Source organism: Phocoena phocoena, chromosome 6 (genome assembly GCF_963924675.1).
Source record: "Phocoena phocoena chromosome 6, mPhoPho1.1, whole genome shotgun sequence".
Classification (NCBI taxonomy): Eukaryota; Metazoa; Chordata; class Mammalia; order Artiodactyla; family Phocoenidae; genus Phocoena; species Phocoena phocoena.
The window spans coordinates 65,483,227-65,501,223 of NC_089224.1; the positions used below are offsets into that span (position 1 = coordinate 65,483,227).

The 17,997-nt window shown below is 40.3% G+C and overlaps 1 protein-coding gene and 1 pseudogene across 8 annotated transcripts in view; both read left to right on the top strand.

The window, feature by feature from the left end:
- Window positions 1-17,997, top strand: part of TJP2 (tight junction protein 2) — a 134,610-nt gene that overhangs the window by 80,903 nt on the left and 35,710 nt on the right. For 5 of the 8 annotated variants that reach the window (XM_065878433.1, XM_065878429.1, XM_065878432.1 and 2 more), the window contains 3 exons: window positions 9,449-9,502; window positions 12,259-12,383; window positions 13,551-13,653. In XM_065878433.1, coding sequence (XP_065734505.1) covers window positions 9,458-9,502; window positions 12,259-12,383; window positions 13,551-13,653 — 273 coding nt within the window. In that variant the 5' untranslated portion in view covers window positions 9,449-9,457. Of the gene's footprint in view, window positions 1-308; window positions 381-9,448; window positions 9,503-12,258; window positions 12,384-13,550; window positions 13,654-17,997 lie in introns of those variants that run through there. The other 3 variants (XM_065878428.1, XM_065878431.1, XM_065878435.1) reach the window with 1 other exon arrangement.
- On the top strand, window positions 14,575-16,036 carry LOC136124465 (UDP-N-acetylglucosamine transporter-like; annotated as a pseudogene).

Consider the following 17,997-nt stretch of genomic DNA (forward strand, 5'->3'; position numbering starts at 1 on the left):
GAATCATTCTTCATATCTAAAAGGAATATTTACTCCAGTTCTCTGGTTCCCTGGCACAGGAGAGAGGGAGGAAAAGAAAGCTAAAAGAGCGGTGCAAATCCAGACTGCTTTCTTTTCTCCTCACAAGTGGTGCTTTTCAAAGCGTTTGGCGTCCCTGCTGTATGGATGTGTCACTGAGAGATGACAACAGGATTTGCTGGCAATGTGGGCCACTATTGTATCTGCCTTACGTAACCACGTGGAGTGATGGCAATGGGTGAGCAGCCTGGGATGTAGGCAGTGGTCTGGTTGCTTAACCTCCAGGGGCCATGAAGACCACTCAGGTCCTCCAGAGGATGTGGATCCAGGCTGTTAAAAAGTTGGGGAGATTGAAAGTCCATGTGAGTCCCTCTATAAGCTCTCCCCTTTTTCTTTCCTGACCTTTCTTTTGCGGGAAGTTGGGTGGGGGGAGCCTTCTCACAGTGGTTCCTTTTTCCTTTGCTTTATTTGTGCTTCTGGCAGCTTTCAGTAACAAATTGTGAGATGCAGGTTGTAGTCATTGGTGGGTTTTTAAAATACTTGTATTATTTTTAGCAGACGTATGCAAAACTGATAACCTCTTATGGGGTTTCTGAATCAAAGGCTGCTGTTTTCCATGTGTTGGGGATCTGCAAGTACGGTGTTGCTTCCTGGGGATAACTTAATAGTTTGCCTATTAGATGTTTGTTTGTATTTGGGTAATTGTAATTTCTTGTTTGGGGAAAAAACTTTTTGCTTCCTTATCCTGCAGAAATGTATATTCTTATTCTTTTTAAAAATACTCTTCTATCTCAGATTCTAAATGATAGAAAAAAAGCTTTTCCCTTGTTTTTTTTTTCCTTTTATAGTTTGAACATCTGTAGCACTATAACATGTGTGTTTACTTTTATGGTGGGTGGGATTTTTATCAAACATGTACCTTATGGGCAGATGTTGATCAATCTTTAGCTTTGGCTCTGACCCTCCATCACTGGGAAGCAACAATTTGTAGACAAAAAGCTTAAAGATTTCCTGTTGGGGCAGTGAAGACTTTTGGTGTTTGCCTTCTGGTTGGTTTTTAACACGTTTCCATATTCTTTATGTAAAATATGGGATTTACCTGTTTGGCCAAGATTTTTCAAAGGAAAGAAACTTTATAACAACTAGAGAATATTTTTTAAAAGATCGAATAACCGTTTGTGTTTGGCCCTTTCTCATTCTGCATGTAAATACCTTACTGCTAACACAGTGTTTTATTTATGGTAAAAAAAAAAAAATTGGCCCCCTTTTATCTTCCTGTGTTGTCTAGGAATGAGTCATTACAATTTTGTGGGGGTGATTATTCACACTACTTACAGGAAAAGTGAAAGTGAGGCGGGGAAGCGGAGGTCCTCCTGCTGCTGGAATGTTGACTCTTGGGGTGAAAAGGAGACTTGGCATCTTCTGCAGCCTGCTGCTCCCTCAGAGCTAGCCTCTCCTCCACCTCGCCTGCCTTCATGCACCTCTCAAATTACTGCTACGATCCCACCCTGCCCTCCTCCAGTCCAAACGGTCACACTTTCTTCTGCTCTTTGGCTTTGCAAAGTCTGTACTGCATTAACAAATATTTGGTATGAGGTCCTTGGGCCAGGAATCATTGAGTACCCTTTGTTCACTCATGAACCCGTCCCCCTTTCCCCTCTGTTTTGTTTTGTTTTTGTTTTTGTTTTTTTTGTTTTTTTTTTTGCAGTATGCGGGCCTCTCACTGTTGTGGCCTCTCCCGTTGCGGAGCACAGGCTCCAGACGCGCAGGGTCAGCGGCCATGGCTCACGGGCCCAGCCGCTCCATGGCATGTGGGATCTTCCCGGACCGGGCCACGAACCCGTGTCCCCTGCATCGGCAGGCGGACTCTCAACCACTGCACCACCAGGGAAGCCCTCCCCTGTGTTCTTTAACTTACAAAATGTTTGGTACATATCAGAGAATTACGTGTCTAAATCATAAAGCATAATTATAAAATATACCCATGAGCCCATCGCACATACCCATGGACCCTCCACCAAAATGGACCCAAGGTCCCTTCTCACTCCTCTGCCTCACCCCAGGTCATGTACACATACATACACACAAACATCTCTAAACAAAAGATCGGTTTTGTTTGATTTTTTTTCCATTGTAATAGAAAACGCGTAACATAAAACTTATCGTTTTAGTCATCTTAAGTGTACAAGAATATATTAAGAATATTCGCATTTTTATGAAACAGTGTTTGCTCTTTGAATTATATAAAACTGATAGCACACTCTATAAATTCTTCTGGGATGTTTTTCACTCCATATTATGTTTGAGATGCATCTATGTTGTGGATGTGTGGCTCTAGTTTATTTTCATTGCAGTATAACATTGCATGTTAATAGTATATCACAATTTATTTGTCAGTTTTGCTCTTGAGAGATCGTTTGGGTTGTCTCCAGGTTTGGGCTGTTGAAACATTGCTGCTGTGAATACTCTCTATGTGGATCTGTGTGCACATACTGGCACGTTGTTCTCGGGCCTCTGCGCAGGAGAGGAATCACTGCGTTGTGAATACGAGTACCTTTACTCTGATATATGTGTGCTTGTAAAGCTCTCCAAAGGCTAAGAAGCTCCCTGCCGGCATTCATGCAGTCTAAATATTGACAGCAATTCTCTGATCTCTGCACAGCCCAGCACAGATTGGGTGGGGCCCAAGCCCGTTGGCCCAGTTCGAAAGGCCTGATCTCAGCTGTCAGCTGAGTTGCTGCATGCCAGTAGGCTGTCCCCGGCCATGTACCCGGAGCTGATTTTCTGGGGAATATGTGTGATTGTGTGGGGTGTCTGTGTTTCTGGAAAGATAGTATATAGTTGAGGCAGACTTTCAGTGATTGGCTTTTCGTGGCACACCTGTGGTTGGTAAGCTCTACATGGGCTTTGGCTGGTTTTTTTTTTAACCAGTGTAGTCCAGGTGCCACAAATCACATGCTTGGCACATAATGGATACTCAGTAAATATTTTTGAGTGAGTGAGTGTGTGAATAAGTGAATGAATGAATGAATGAAGGGTTTTCTCTGAGACTTTGTAAAAAGTCACAGCTTTGTGGGCTAAATACAGCATGGTGTACTTTTAATTCTCAAAGGCACTATTAAAATTTATTTTAATCTAATTGCCTCACCTTTAAAATTAAGATTTAAACTTTATTACTTAATAAATTCTTTTAATATTATATTTAAGTAGTCAGTGGTTTGTGTCAAAACCCAATAACCCTAGATAAGAAGAAGTCACTTATAATCTGAGCAGTTTCATGACAAGTTGGTGAAGTCTTTGGCACCTGGCAAGGTCTGATTGATTGAAAATTTGATTCAGTCCTGTTGGCATGGTGGTGGTGAGGGATTCATCCTTTCTCTGCCAAATCGAATTTAAATTACTACTGCAGGCAGCACAGGAATGCTTAAGGACAGTATAATCTTATTAAGGAAGAACAGTGAATTTCAAAAGCCAGGTGCTTGGACAACATTTTGAAAATAAATTTTGTAGTAATGCATTTATTTTGCTAAATGATAAGAAAATTTTAAATGCAAAACTTTTAATGGAGAGTTTGCTGTTTTTATTTTTGACATTTATTCTAAAAGCACTGAACTCATAAAAATATTCTCTGCCATACCACAACTCCTGGGGAGGTTTAATATTTTTTGGTATTTACTCTTCCAGTCTTTTCCCTGTATGCTTATGAAAATAAATATATCAGGGAAATAAAAAACAGAAACAAAATGATGTTTTGTGTCTTGATTTTTCCCCTCAATAGACATTTAAGTATAGATATGTATATATGTAACCAATCTGTTGTTGGACATTTCATTGATTATCTGTTAAAAATTATAAGCAGATGTAAACAAATTTATATGTATATCTTTGTGCACTTGTGCAAATATTTCTGTAGAATAAATTCCTAGAAGTGGAATTGATTGATCAAACGGTATGTAGATTTTACATTTTGAGACATATTAATAATTTGGCCCCTGGAGGGTTTATACCAATTTATATTCCCACTGCTTCTACCAATAGCAGGCAGACCTGAAAATATAAAACGAATTCTCGGGTTTCCCCGGTGGCGCAGTGGTTGAGAGTCCGCCTGCCGATGCAGGGGACGGGGGTTCATGCCCCGGTCTGGGAGCGGCTGGGCCCGTGAGCCATGGCCACTGGGCCTGCGCGTCCGGAGCCTGTGCTCCGCAACGGGAGAGGCCACAACAGTGAGAGGCCCGCGTACCGCAAAACAAAAACAAAAACAAAAACAAAAAAAAAACAACGAATTCTCTTTCTAATTGAAAACACAGGCATCATAAAGAAAAAACTTTAAAAATGGACAGAAGTTAAATGATTATTTCAGTGCCTGTGTATTTCATTGTGTTGATTCATTTAACCTAGATATCACTCTCTTTTTGGACATTGTGCTCCCCTCCACCCTATAGCGCTGCCCAATCCTAGGGGTCATTGTCATGGTACTGGTTCTTTTCTGATGACTTTTAAATACATTTTTGGGGCAGGGTACTGTGCTGTTTTTCTTAATATACAGGAGTATAATTATATTCAAAGAGGAGTTGGCAACTGTATTTATTTTACCACAACTTACAGAGTAATTCACTTTGTTGAAATTTGTCAGCTTTAAGGTATAGTAAAGAGCAGAGAAGAAACTTGGAAAATATACATGCTAGTAAGGTCACTTCCGGGTGATAGTGGATTGGTTGTACAAAAGCCACTTTGAAAACCGAAGGTGCCAAGAAGTTAGGAGGTGTTCTCTGGAAATGGAAAGAGATGCTCAGTTCTGATCAGCTGGGTTTCTGCTTACTATTTCCCTTTAAGAAAAAATTCTTTTTTTGTTGTTTTAAATTTATTTATGTATGTATTTTTTTAAGTCACAATTTTTTTAAAAATAAATTTTATTTATTTATTTATTTTTGGCTGTGTTGGGTCCTCGCGGCTGCGCGTGGTCCTTCTCTAGTTGTGGAGAGCGGGGGCCACTCCCCATTGTGGTGCGCAGGCTTCTCATTGCGGTGGCCTCTCTTGTGGTGGAGCACGGGCTCCAGGCTTGTGGGCCTCAGCAGCTGTGGCACCCGGGCCCAGCTGCTCCGCGGCACGTGGGAATACTCCCCGACCAGGGCCCGAACCCGCGACCCCTGCATTGGCAGGCGGACTCCCAACCACTGCACTACCAGGGAAGCCCTATTTATGTTTTTTGTTTTTTGTTTATTTGGCTGAGTTGGGTCTTCATATGGGCTTTCTCTAGTTGCAGTGAGCGGGGGCCACCCTTCCTTGCGGTGCGCGGGCGTCTCATTGTGGTGGCTTCTATTGTTGCGGAGCACGGGTTCTAGGCGCGCGGGCTCAGTAGTTGTGGTTCACGGGCTCTAGAACGCAGGCTCAGTAGCTGTAGCGCACGGGCTTAGTTGCTCCATAGCATGTGGGATCTTCCTCGACCAGGGATTGAACCCGTGTCCCCTGCATTGGCAGGCAGACTCTCAACCACTGCACCACCAGGGAAGCCCTGAATTCTATTTTTAAATCTCTCAGAGTTCTTGGAGCCAGATGGTATTAACCAGGGAAATGTCCCTAAAGTGAGTACATAGAGGGAGGAGGGAACTAAAAGACTATAAACTCCTCTCAATTTGAGTAATCAGTTATAGCTACTCAAGATGGCTGGCTCATCTTTCTTCTCTACATACAAGCAAAACTGCCTTTTCCTAATCCTGTTCTATCAAAGGATAAATTATCTGCTCCAATATATCAGTTGTTAGAATTGCCTTTTGTGCTAAACGTCTTTCCCCCCCAAGCCTAAGAGTTTGTTAACTGGGTAAAACAGGAGCACATTATCTGGACGTGTTTTGATTCTTTTCTCTGTCATTAGTAGCAGTGCAGGGATGGCCCAGGTGATTTTTTTAAAAATTTAATGTAAAGGAACTAGATAGTTTTTCTTAAACTATTTGTATATAATAAGTACAGCAAGGCTTTTTATTCATATAATTAGATTCCTTTCCTTTGTGTCCTTATGTTTTAGATATTCTCTGTTTAAAAAAAATGTAGCTGGATCTACTTGTTTTTAGTCCATCTTGACCATCTGTCTTTACATTTATTGTGATTACTCTTCTATATTCTTCTATATTCATTTCTGCAGTCACAGTTTGTTTTGTATTTGCCCTGCTTTTTCTAAATTTCCCATTTTGTCTCTTCTGCCTGCTTTTGGATTGACTTTTGTTTTGCTTTGTTTTCATTTTATTTTCCTCTCTGCTATCTTGGAAATTATATATGCCAGAAAATTTAACCTGTGGGTTTTACCCAGTGAAATTCAAAATTAATCTACAGTTTAACTCTACTGTTGAATAAAATATTTAGAATAATTAAATCGTGTTTAAGTCTTCTGGATTTACCTGCTATGTTGCCCAGTGTTCTACTTCTGTCTTATTTGTTTAACTCTCACAAATCATGTTATTATATTGATTAGTTGCATACAGCCAATATATGTCCAGGCTTACATTCCTTCTTGCGTCTTAGGTCTTCCTGCTGGGATTATTCCTTTCTTAAATTTATCCTTTGGAAGTTCTTTTATTGCTTGTGATAAACTTTCCCAATTTTTGTTTTTAAAAAATATGTCTTTCTGCCCCCTAAATCAACAGATACTGTTTTAAAGATACTGTTCTACCGAGTACAGCCTTTCATTATTGCTGTTTCAAAGTCAGCTCTTATTCTCTTTGCTCTTTTGTAACCTCTTCTACCTACATGCTCTCATCTCTGTATCTTTTTCTGCAGTAAGATTACCATGAATTTCAAAGTGGTTTTCTTTCTTTTTGAATTTACCCTGCTTGTGATGTATAAGCCTTCTTGAACCTGAAAAATCATCAAGTCCTGAAGAGCTGTTGTGACTTTGAGTATTGCCTCTCTCCCACACTCTCTTATCATCTCCTTCAGGAAATCTTAGAAACATTGTACGACTTTCTCACTCTTAATTTCTTTCAGGTGTCCCACTTTTTTTAATGCTTTGTGCTGTATTCTGGGTAATTTCTTCACATCTTTCTTCTAATTCATTATTGCCTTCAACCATGTGTCATATGTGGTTTAATCCATTTTTTAAATTTAATACATTATTGACTGGGGGATTTTTGCAGAAACTAACTCCTGTGGCCATAATATGTCTCCCGTCAAAAATGTGTTAATTTTATTATATTTTTTTATTTCTAGAATTTTTTCTTCAGATTTGCTTGGTCATTTTTTTAAAAAATAAATTTATTTATTTATTTTTGGCTGTGTTGGGTCTTCATTGCTGCATGCAGACTTTCTCTAGTTGTGGCGAGTAGGGGCTACTCTTCGTTGCGGTGTGCGGGCTTCTCATTGTGGTGGCTTCTCTTGTTGTGGAGCATGGGCTCTAGGCGCACGGGCTTCAGTAGTTGTGGCACACGGGCTTAGTTGCTCCATGGCATGTGGGATCTTCCCGTACCAGGGCTGGAACCCGTGTCCCCTGCATTGGCAGGCGGATTCTTAACCACTGCGCCACCAGGGAAGTCCAGCTTGTTTATTTTTGATGTTCTCTTGTGCTTTCATTATACTTTTAATTTCCCCTTTTAACTCCTTATGATAAACAAACATATGAAACATTATACATCCTTTTTTTGGTCTATGGTTATATTTCCATGAAACACTATACATCCTTTTTTTGGTCTGTGGTTATATTTCCAATATTTATAGTCTTTGATTCTGCAGTTTTTTGTTTCTTTTAACTCTCACTTGCTTTGTGTGTGTGTTTAAATTGTGAACTCATATTCCTCAAATGCTTATCTGAGGGATTCTCTGAAGCCTGTGTTTTAATGTGTTTCTAGGGGAGAATTTCATTCTCCTCCATGTACCTGGGTGGGTGGTGCTACCAATGCAGTACCACTTTGAGTGTGAGGGTTTTGGAGCGGGGAGGGTGTGGTCACATCTGTAATATGAATTTCAGCCTCAAACCTGAGTGAGTACAGGTCTACTGATACAGGAATTCTCCATGGAGATATTTTTAGTTATTTCCACTCTACCCAGAGCCAAGAATAAGGTAGGCAGGCGACTCTCCCTGCTGTCTCCATTGCCTGGTAGTGTTTTTGCCCCACATACATTCACTCTGATCTGATCTCCACTCTGTTTGGATCCTACAGTTTCTCTTTTCCCGGCCTCCTGTTGAAATGCCTGCTTCAGTGCTGCCTTATTTCTCTGGCTTTGAGCTTTCTTGGCATTTCTTGCCTTTAAGGATTTCCCCTCGAAGGCAGCCTGCATTTAATGAATTATTATTATTATTATTGAATGATATCCACTGTTTTCAGATTTATCTAGACATCTATTTTATTTTATTTTTTTATTTTTTATATTTTTGCGGTACGCGGGCCTCTCACTGTTGTGGCCTCTCCCGTTGCGGAGCACAGGCTCCGGACGCGCAGGCTCAGCGGCCGTGGCTCACAGGCCCAGCCGCTCCACGGCATGTGGGATCCTCCCGGACTGGGGCACGAACCCGTGTCCCCAGCATCGTCAGGCGGACTCTCAACCACTGTGCCACCAGGGAAGCCCTAGACATCTATTTTAGAATACTGTCAGAAACTGAAGCCCAGTGGTCTTTATGCTGGCATCATCATCTTTCACACCCACAATACTGGTGGAGAAAAGGCCAAGGGGTCCCACAGATTACAGAATTTGGCAGTCTCTGTGATAAGGCCAAGGATTCCTTTAGACATAAAAATCCATAAAACTTGAGTTCCCTGGTGGTGCAGTGGTTAGGACTCAGCACTTTGACTGGCATGGCCCCAGGTTCAATCCCTGGTCAGGGAACTAAGATCCCACAAGCTGCACAGCATGGGCATCCGCCCGCCCGCCCCCCACACACAAAAATGCATGAAACTTGCCTAGGAGGTCACCTTTGACTGGAGGAAGGGAGATTTTTTTTTTTTTTTTTTTAAAGAATGAAAGTATATCTGTTTGCAACTCTAGATAAGGGCTTTTATCATGACAGTGTTTTGGAGTGGTGATAGTAAAAAAGCTTAACACTTAGTATTCCAGTCGCTCTTTTTTTTTTCTTTTTGGCCGTGCTGCGCGGCATGTGGGATCTTAGTTCCCTGAGGAGTGATCGAACCCGCGGTCCCTGCATTTGATGTGCAGAGTCTTAACCACTGGACTGCCAGAGAAGTCCCTAATATTTCATTCTTTTTAGGGTACATCTCTCCCTATGTATTTCTCTAATTTTCTAGTATTGTTAAGTTTGCCATTTCATTCAAGGAGAGTATATTTGAAAATATAACAGGTAGTATAGTGTTCCTAAAAAATACCCACTCTTTGGTGTATAGAATGTGTGAGCTGGCCTTTCTATGGAGACATTTTGAATTATAGTTTTATTTCTAACATTGAAATGTTTGTGTTTTTAATCAACTTGGTTTTGATTGTTCTAAAACAGGCCCCAGGCATGGAGGAGTTGATATGGGAACAGTACACTGTGACCCTACAGAAGGTGAGTACTACACATGTCATATCTGCTACAGTCTGTTCTTGAGTTTACAGATCATGGATCTTTTTTTTTTAATTGAAGTATAGTTGATTTACAATGTTTCAGGTATACAGCAAAGTGATTCATTAAACACACACACACACACAAACACTTTTTCAGATTCCTTTCCATTATAGGTTACTACAAGATATTGAATATAGTTCCCTGTGCTGTTCAGTAGGACCTTTATCTGTTTTATATATAGTTGTGTGTATCTGTTAATTCCAAATTCTTAATTTATCCCTCCTTCCTCTTTTCCCTTTGGTAACCATAAGTTTATTTTCTATGTCTGTGTATCTGTTTCAAGTTTGTAAATAAGTTCATTTGTATCATTTTTAGATTCCACATACAAGTGCTATCATATGATATTTGTCTTTCTCTGTCTGACTTACTTCATTTAGTGTGATAATCTCTAGGTCCATCCATGTAGCTGCAAATGGCATTATTTCATTCTTTTTTATGGCTGAGTAATATTCCATTGTATATGTATACCACAACAGATCATGGATCTTATTTATTTTTACACAAACACAGTTATTGCATTAACAAGGATTTGCATGTTGTTATTGTTTGGCTAAGGTCTGTATAGTATAGAAAATTATAGAGGTTAATTAATGTATTGAGGTTAATTAATGTATTCACCTGTCTCCAGATAGAATAGTTTATGAAAAAAGAGGGGAAAGGAAGGGAGGAATGGAAATAATCTGTTCTGTTTAAGGACGTTGAGGTAGCTTCTACAACTTTTGTAATTTTAATTATAGCATTTATAACTTATTCCCTCAGTGAGTTTTAAGTCCAAACTAAAAAAACATTTTTTTTAATTAAAAAAAAATGTTTTTTGGCTGCGCCACACGCATGAGGGGTCTTAGTTCCCTGACCAGGGAATGAACCCGTGCCCCTGCAGTGGAAGCTTGGAGTCCTAACCACTGGACCGCCGGGGAGTTCCCCAAACTAATTTTAAAACGTTAGTTTAGCACTCAGGAGATATGGGTTGTAGTCTTTGTCTCACTCCTGATTATATTAATAGGTTCCGAATTAATCAGATTTTAAACAACAGCCCCCTCCCCACAGTGGGGTTGAAAGTAGAAGTCAGATCACATGGAAGTGTATTTTACTTAATTTTTAAAGGTATTTCACAGGTATTGCCCCTCTTGATTAAATTAATTAGGTAATACAAAGAGCTTCTTCTAGTACTTGGAATCCAGCACATAATCACTGCTTAATGAATGTTAGCTCTGTTCCTTTTTATTCTGACAGCAGAGTTTGAGGTGGGCACGATAGGTGCTAGCCCCACTCGAAACAAGCGCAGCCACCAAGAGTTTGTAAGTGACTTGCGTGCGGCTGAGTCAAGCTAGACATGCACTCGTGATCCCAAAGGCTTATTCCATCAAGCTGCCTTGGTCAGCATCTCACTTTTCCTGGGCCCTGCATGGCTCTTTCTCCACTCTGAGTCTCTCCAGTCTCTGTCACCTCTTAGATGGATTGTAAGTTCGTCAAAGGGAGAGTTTTCCTTTGACCGTCACAACCATGAACTTCAACTCTTGACTTCAGTGCAAATTTGGTTCTTGAATAAATGTGTATTAAATCGATCCAGGTAGAAAAACACAGATTGGTGCTCAAGTGCTGAAACTTCTGGAGCAGTAATCATGATTTCTCCAGTTGAGAGGCTTCCCCTTTTAGGTCTTATTTTTCACCTCTTGTCATCTTCTGACTCTTCTCTCTGCCCTTCCACCACATACCATTTGAGTTTGGACCCCGAACTGGCAAAGGTGAGAAACATTTTTGGCCTGGTATAGAGGATGGAGCTCTCCCTATGTAAAACCAGGTACCAGGGGATAGCACTGCCAAATTCAAAGCCGTGTGATTAATGAACAACAAGCCAGCTTGTCTGTGTTGCTATTTGTTATCGATTGCCACAGTGGGCCCCACGTGGGAACTTATCTTGAGGTGAGGGTTCTTTCATTCTCTGAGAAGATTTTTATGTAATGAAACCCGTATTTAGTGTGATAGTCACGTACATGCCCCTGTGATCTGGATGAAATCCGGGAGCTTAGCTTTTTTAAACACCGAAATGAGTTGGGATTCTCTATTGTTTGGGTTCACTGTGATACATTTCTCTATTAATCTTGAATCTAATTAATCTGTATTTCCATCTTATATGCATGTAGAAAAGAATTTAATGCTTTGCTCTCTCATGAGATCTCAAAACTAAGTTCATCTTCGGATTTTATCTTTAAAATCCATTTCCTTCTTTTTGACCCTATATGGAAGTGAAACCACTAGCTCCCCTAACTTGGAAGTTAAAGGTATTCTTTAAAAATATGGTTTTAGCATAGATTCAGTTGTGACCAGCCCATCTGGCTCAGGCCTGGATATGAGAACAGGTATGATTGATGAATCCAATAACACATCCTTATTTGGACAGAAGATGTAATTTCCCATCCCCTGCCAGCTTCTAGTGATAACTCCAGTCTGTGCTATCAATCTTGTCCAGCTTTCCCAAGGCTGTTTCTTGTAGATAAGGAATTTCCCTTTATAAACCTGTCAGCTAACCATGATGACGCTGTACTCTGTTTCTCACTTGTTTCTCTAAGCCTTCTGTTCCTGAGCTGTCTCCGGTTATTGGTTTAACCTTTATTTTATCGAATGCTTGTAATAAATCCTGAAAACCACTTATAGAAGGATTTTATTTTAATTTTTCTCTTAACCCCAATGAACAGGATTCCAAGAGAGGATTTGGAATTGCAGTGTCTGGAGGCAGAGACAACCCACACTTTGAAAATGGGGAGACATCAATCGTCATTTCTGACGTGCTCCCGGGTGGGCCCGCCGATGGACTGCTTCAGTGAGTGTCCTTACTCCCTGCTCCCAACCCCTGCCAGCCCACTGGTTGGCCCTAGACAGGGGGCTTTAAGTGGTATGCACTTTTAAAATTCAAAAAGAAAAGAAAATTTTACATATGTATATTGAAAAGTCTTCAGGCAGTAATGGAGACCATAATACACCATGTTTTAACAATCCCCAAACCTTTGGGAATATCCAGGCTTTGAATAGAGGAAAGCAATAATTTCCACAGGAAGATGGTTATAACTATCTATCGTAACTATCATTCCTGGGTTTAGGAATCATTTATGAACATCGAGTGTAAAATTGGCATGCTCTTTTTTTCCCCTGATGCCTACCCACACTGTCTATATTTATTTTCATTTTTATTCATTAAGAATGCGGATAGTCTGCTTAATGATTATCTAATTTGTAAGAGGGAGGTAGAAATTGGAAACATTTACCAGATGAAAACCCAAGTTTTCCAACTGCCAGGCTTCTGGTCTGAAGAGCAAATGCCATTGGAAAAGGTGCATGTCTGAGTCCCCTTAGGATAATTTCTCAGGGCAGAATCTAAAGTCAGTTACACAGCTGCCTTGGCCACATGGCTCCAAAATTTAGCTTCTGTTGGCATTTCATCTCAATGGTCCTCTCCAAGTTAGTATTCTTTCATACAGAGAGCGTGGTAGAATTTTTACATGATTTTTTTTGATGAGACAAATAAGAGCTAGGGTTCTGTGACCTCAAAATTTCTTTAAGAATCTGAGGCGAGCTCTTGATTTCATCCCCTCCAAAACACAAGTGAATATCAACCGCCTTTGGGGAGATCTGTAGACTTGCTGAAGCGTACCGTGTACCATAGGTAAGGAGGCCCTGACACACACGTCCCATTTGTGCTCAAACCTTGCTGCTATCCAGTGCCTCCTGGAGGGACCCCGTGGGTTTGGGTCCTTCTCCCCAGGTGGTTTCCAGGAGACACTGTCCACAGTGGGCTGAGTGGCTCCTGGGTTCCTTCCTCAGAAGAGCTCAGACCAAGTTGATGGATTAAGCCTCAGGAGTCATTCATTAGACACTGAGCCCTTTAAGAAGCATTTTGGTTCAATCTGCCACTTTTATTTGTTCCTAAATAAATGATTCAGAGGGATGAGATGGGAGTTTTTCACATTCCGTTTTTCTGTTTTATTTGCAGAGAAAATGACAGGGTGGTCATGGTTAACGGCACCCCCATGGAAGGCGTGCTCCATTCATTTGCTGTTCAACAGCTGAGGAAAAGTGGGAAGATTGCTGCCATTGTACGTTCTGGGTTTGTTTTCAGCTCGCCTCGGTAGGACTTTGTTTTTATGCCCAGAAGAAAATGACTACTTGCTCTTCAGCCCTATCTAGGGACCACTATTTCCATATCCTCAGTACTTTGGGAGAGTGATGTTAAGGGTGATGTAAAGATGTAGGTGAGGGATCCCTCCCTGCCGTCTCCTTATCCTACTCCTGACTTAAGATCAGTGCTTCTCTTGTCTGAGTGAATTTGCCTTGAGCCAGGTTAAACAATTATTCCCTAAGAGAATTAACTAGATTGAGAACAATGGTAAAACAGCATTCATTTGGAGACTAGATTATGAGCTCAGAAACTCATTTGTAAAGGCCCTCACAGGATCTGTTCTATCTTCATAAACTCCTGTTTCTTAGGAGATACTGGCAATCTGTACCATTCACTCATTTATTAGCTCACTCAGTCATTCAGCAAACATTGGTTGCAAATGACCTGAAGCAGGTCTGAGCTGCAAGGAGTGTTCGCTCCAGTGGGTCAAGTGGACACACTAAGCGAGAATTGGAACACAGTGTGTTAGGGGCAGTGCTGGGGGGGGCGGGGATGCATTGGGTCTGTGGTATTTAACTTTTTTTTTTCAACTTTATATTATGAAAATTTTCAAACAAAAAGAAAAGTTCAAAGATTAGTATAATCAACACATATATCTTCTACAGTGTTAATATTCTGCCATATTCGCTTGATTTTTCTTTTTTTTTTTTTTGATTTTTCTTTATGTATGTATATAAAGACATACATACTTTTAGTGAACCATTTGAGGGGAAGTTGCAGACACGACAGTTTAATCCTTCTTACTTCTCAAGTCTCCTAAATAAGGATATTTAACTGCATAATTACACTACTATTATCCTGTTTAGGAAAAGTAGCTACAGGATCTATGGCAGGGCTAATGGCGGTTTCTGGGAGGGCTCACGAAAATGAGTACTTCCCAGAACTGCTGCTGCCAGTGCCCTCGTCCCCATGGTGAGCCTCAGCTGCCTGCCACCTCTGCAGGAGACCCTCCAACATTAGCAGGCAAATGAAGATAAGACATTGTCAGCCAATCTAAAATACCTTTCCTTGGGAATTTTGGTCTTTCAGGCTACCAGTTTGGTTCTAACAATGTGTTATTCTAGGACTTTAAAAGAGGAGGGGCCTCGTTATCTATCATCTACAGCTGTGGCTGTTGCTGAACTTTTGAAAACAATGGCCTGCATTTTATTAGTCTACAAAGACAGCAAATATAGTCTAAGAGCACTGAATTGAATACTACATGGTGAAATTCTTAACAAACCTATGGAAACGCTTAAACTTGCTATTCCATCAGGGATATATACTCTTCAGAATTATTTACTCTCTGTGGCACTGTCAAATGTAGATGCAGCTACTTATCAGGTCACATGTCAGTTGAAAATTCTTAGGACTGCATTATTTTCTGTGTCGATGCTTAGTTAAAAAATTAGGTGTGTACCAGTGGCTCTCCCTAGTAATTTTGATGACAGGAGTTGCTTTTGTACAGTGGCCCTCAGATTCTCAAGCGCTTAATTCTTTTTCTTTTAATTTTTTATAAATTTATTTATTTAGTTTTGGCTGCGTTGGGTCTTCGTTGCTGCGCGCAGGCTTTCTCTAGTTGCAGCGTGCGGGCTTTCTCTAGTTGCAGCGGGCGGGGACTTCTCTTCGTTGTGGCGTGCAGGCTTCTCATCGCGGTGGCTTCTCTTGTTGTGGAGCACGGGCTCTAGGCACACGGGCTTCCATAGTGGTGGCACGCGAGCTCAGTAGTTGTGGCTCGCGGGTTCTAGAGCGCAGGCTCAGTAGTTGTGGCGCACGGGCTTAGTTGCTCTGCGGCATGTGGGATCTTCCCGGACCAGGGCTTGAACCCGTGTCCCCTGCATTGGCAGGTGGATTCTTAACCACTGAGCCGCCATCGAAGCCCCGCAAGCGCTTAATTCTAAGGAACTTTCACCTGGCTCACAATTCGTAGGCCTCATGGCAGTTCGCACAGCATGTTTTTCAAGTGGCTTTGCTGGGTTTTAGTTTGAGAAAATCTTAAAAGAAACCAAACAATCAGTGTGGGTAAGAAACATTCAACTTGGTTTTTTGGGGAGTATATTTGGATTAATGGGTGTATATGTTTATGAAGGAGAACTGGAATCAAAGAATGGATTTTTTTCAGGGGTATAACCAGCTGACATGGATAGTTGTTGTTGTTCAGGCACTGGGAGGCCTTGTAATAGCTGCTGTGATTAAGTATGCGGATAACATTTTAAAAGGATTTGCAGCCTCTTTGTGAATAGTATTATCAACACTGATATCTTATTTTTGACAAGATTTCGTACCAACCAGTGTCTTTTCCCTTGGAGCCATCCTTGTAATAAGAGCTACTTTCCTATATGGTTATGATCCTAAACCTGCAGGAAATCCCACTAAAGCATAGTGGTAATACTATCTTTACCTGGTTTTTCACATTGGCGCACTGGGAATCTCTTCATTAATCCTGAACAGAGGACTTCTACAGATTCTAAGAAAAAATCACCATGCTGAGTCTGATTATAATGTTCAAATGGTTTGAAAATATACAAGTTTAGGGATAAAATACATGTATATGTAACAAAATGCCCATTGCATCTAGAAATCAAAACTTGAAAGTAGGGGCTTCCCTGGTGGCGCAGCGGTTGGGAGTCCGCCTGCCAATGCAGAGGACACGGGTTCGTGCCCCGGCCCGGGAGGATCCCATATGCCGCGGAGCGGCTGGGCCCGTGAGCCGTGGCCGCTGAGCCTGCGCGTCCGGAGCTTGTGCTCCGCAACGGGAGAGGCCACAACAGTGAGAGGCCCGTGTACCGCAAAAATAAATAAATAAATAAATAAATCCAACATTTAAAAAAAAAAAAAAAAAAAACTTGAAAGTATTTCCAGGGAGTAGAATAATGATTAGAGGAAACTTGAAATCTTGAGTTTAAAAAGATTTTGTTTTTGATTGCTGCAGAAATAACCTATGCACTCTTTGTTGCACGAGCACACAACAAATGTCAGACATCAATTTTGCAAATTAGATATATTTAATTTTATTAAATGTTTTTTATCTTACTCTTTCTGTACAGATATATCAAATAACATGGATATTCAAAGTTTGAAAATTATAATTACGTATAATTTTGCACATATAAAGCTGTGAAGAAATAGAAGTATGATTTGAAAAACATTCTCATGTATCTCAGATTTTTATATTTATACTGAAGATTACTAAACAAAGGATTGCTATATGTTGCAGATGTTCAAATGCATAAAAATTGATAAAGTAACATTCTGGGTCTGACTTGTCAGAATAAAATTCATATTTAAATTTAATGTAAAGAAATGTACACATCTATTGCTCCATCCACATTTTAAGATCTTTTAGTGCTTCAAAACTGCTGGAAGCAATCCAGTTGTTCCTGTGCTAGATAGTAGCCAGTGACTTTTACACTAATGGAGTTTTGTCCTTAATCTCTTAATTGTATTTCTTTTCTGTAAATCAGATAAATCCTTGTTATTACTTTAAAATTAAAAAAAGAAAAGTAATAATAACTCTACAATATCATTTAATATACAGTCCATACCCTAAGATGACTTTGGTAGATTATTTTTCTTCCCCATCCAGGATCCAATCAAAGTTCACTCATCACATTTGGTCCTAATCACTTTAGTCCATTTTAATCTTTTTTTTTTAAAGAGACAGCCTTTATTTTTAGGATTTTTACATTGAAGACTTCAAAAAGTGGTAGGTTTTTAGAACTTATTGACCTGTATTTAAATGGAACTGTTGACAAAGATTCACCAGAAATAATCTGAACAAGCGGGAAAATACAGTTAATGCTCCTGAAATCGACTAAAGTAATTCCAGGACATATGGTTTATCCAACATAACAATACCTCTAAATGCTGTCACCGATATGAAACTGACTGCTTCTTTTCTAAACACACAGTGGTGTAATTAACAATATTCAATCACTTCTGTTCTTTCCTGAATATATAAAAATTAAAATATCAATTAAAAAACTAATATATTCTTGTCTTTAAATGTTTCTTACAGATACAGTTTCATTCAATAGTGGTGTGGTTTAAGAGACTTTTCATTCACAAGTCAAACAACAATCCACCCAAAGGGAACTGACAGCCTATAGGCTCATAGTGCAAATAAAGAGTTCGGGAATTCGGCAACTAAAATACAAAACAGATAAAATTCTTAGAAGATACATGCAGTAAGCTCTGCTAAGCAGCTGGCCACAGAACTAGAACATTTGGTCATTTTCCTGGTGATTTCGATGGGACTCCAGATGTTTCCAAACTCGAACTC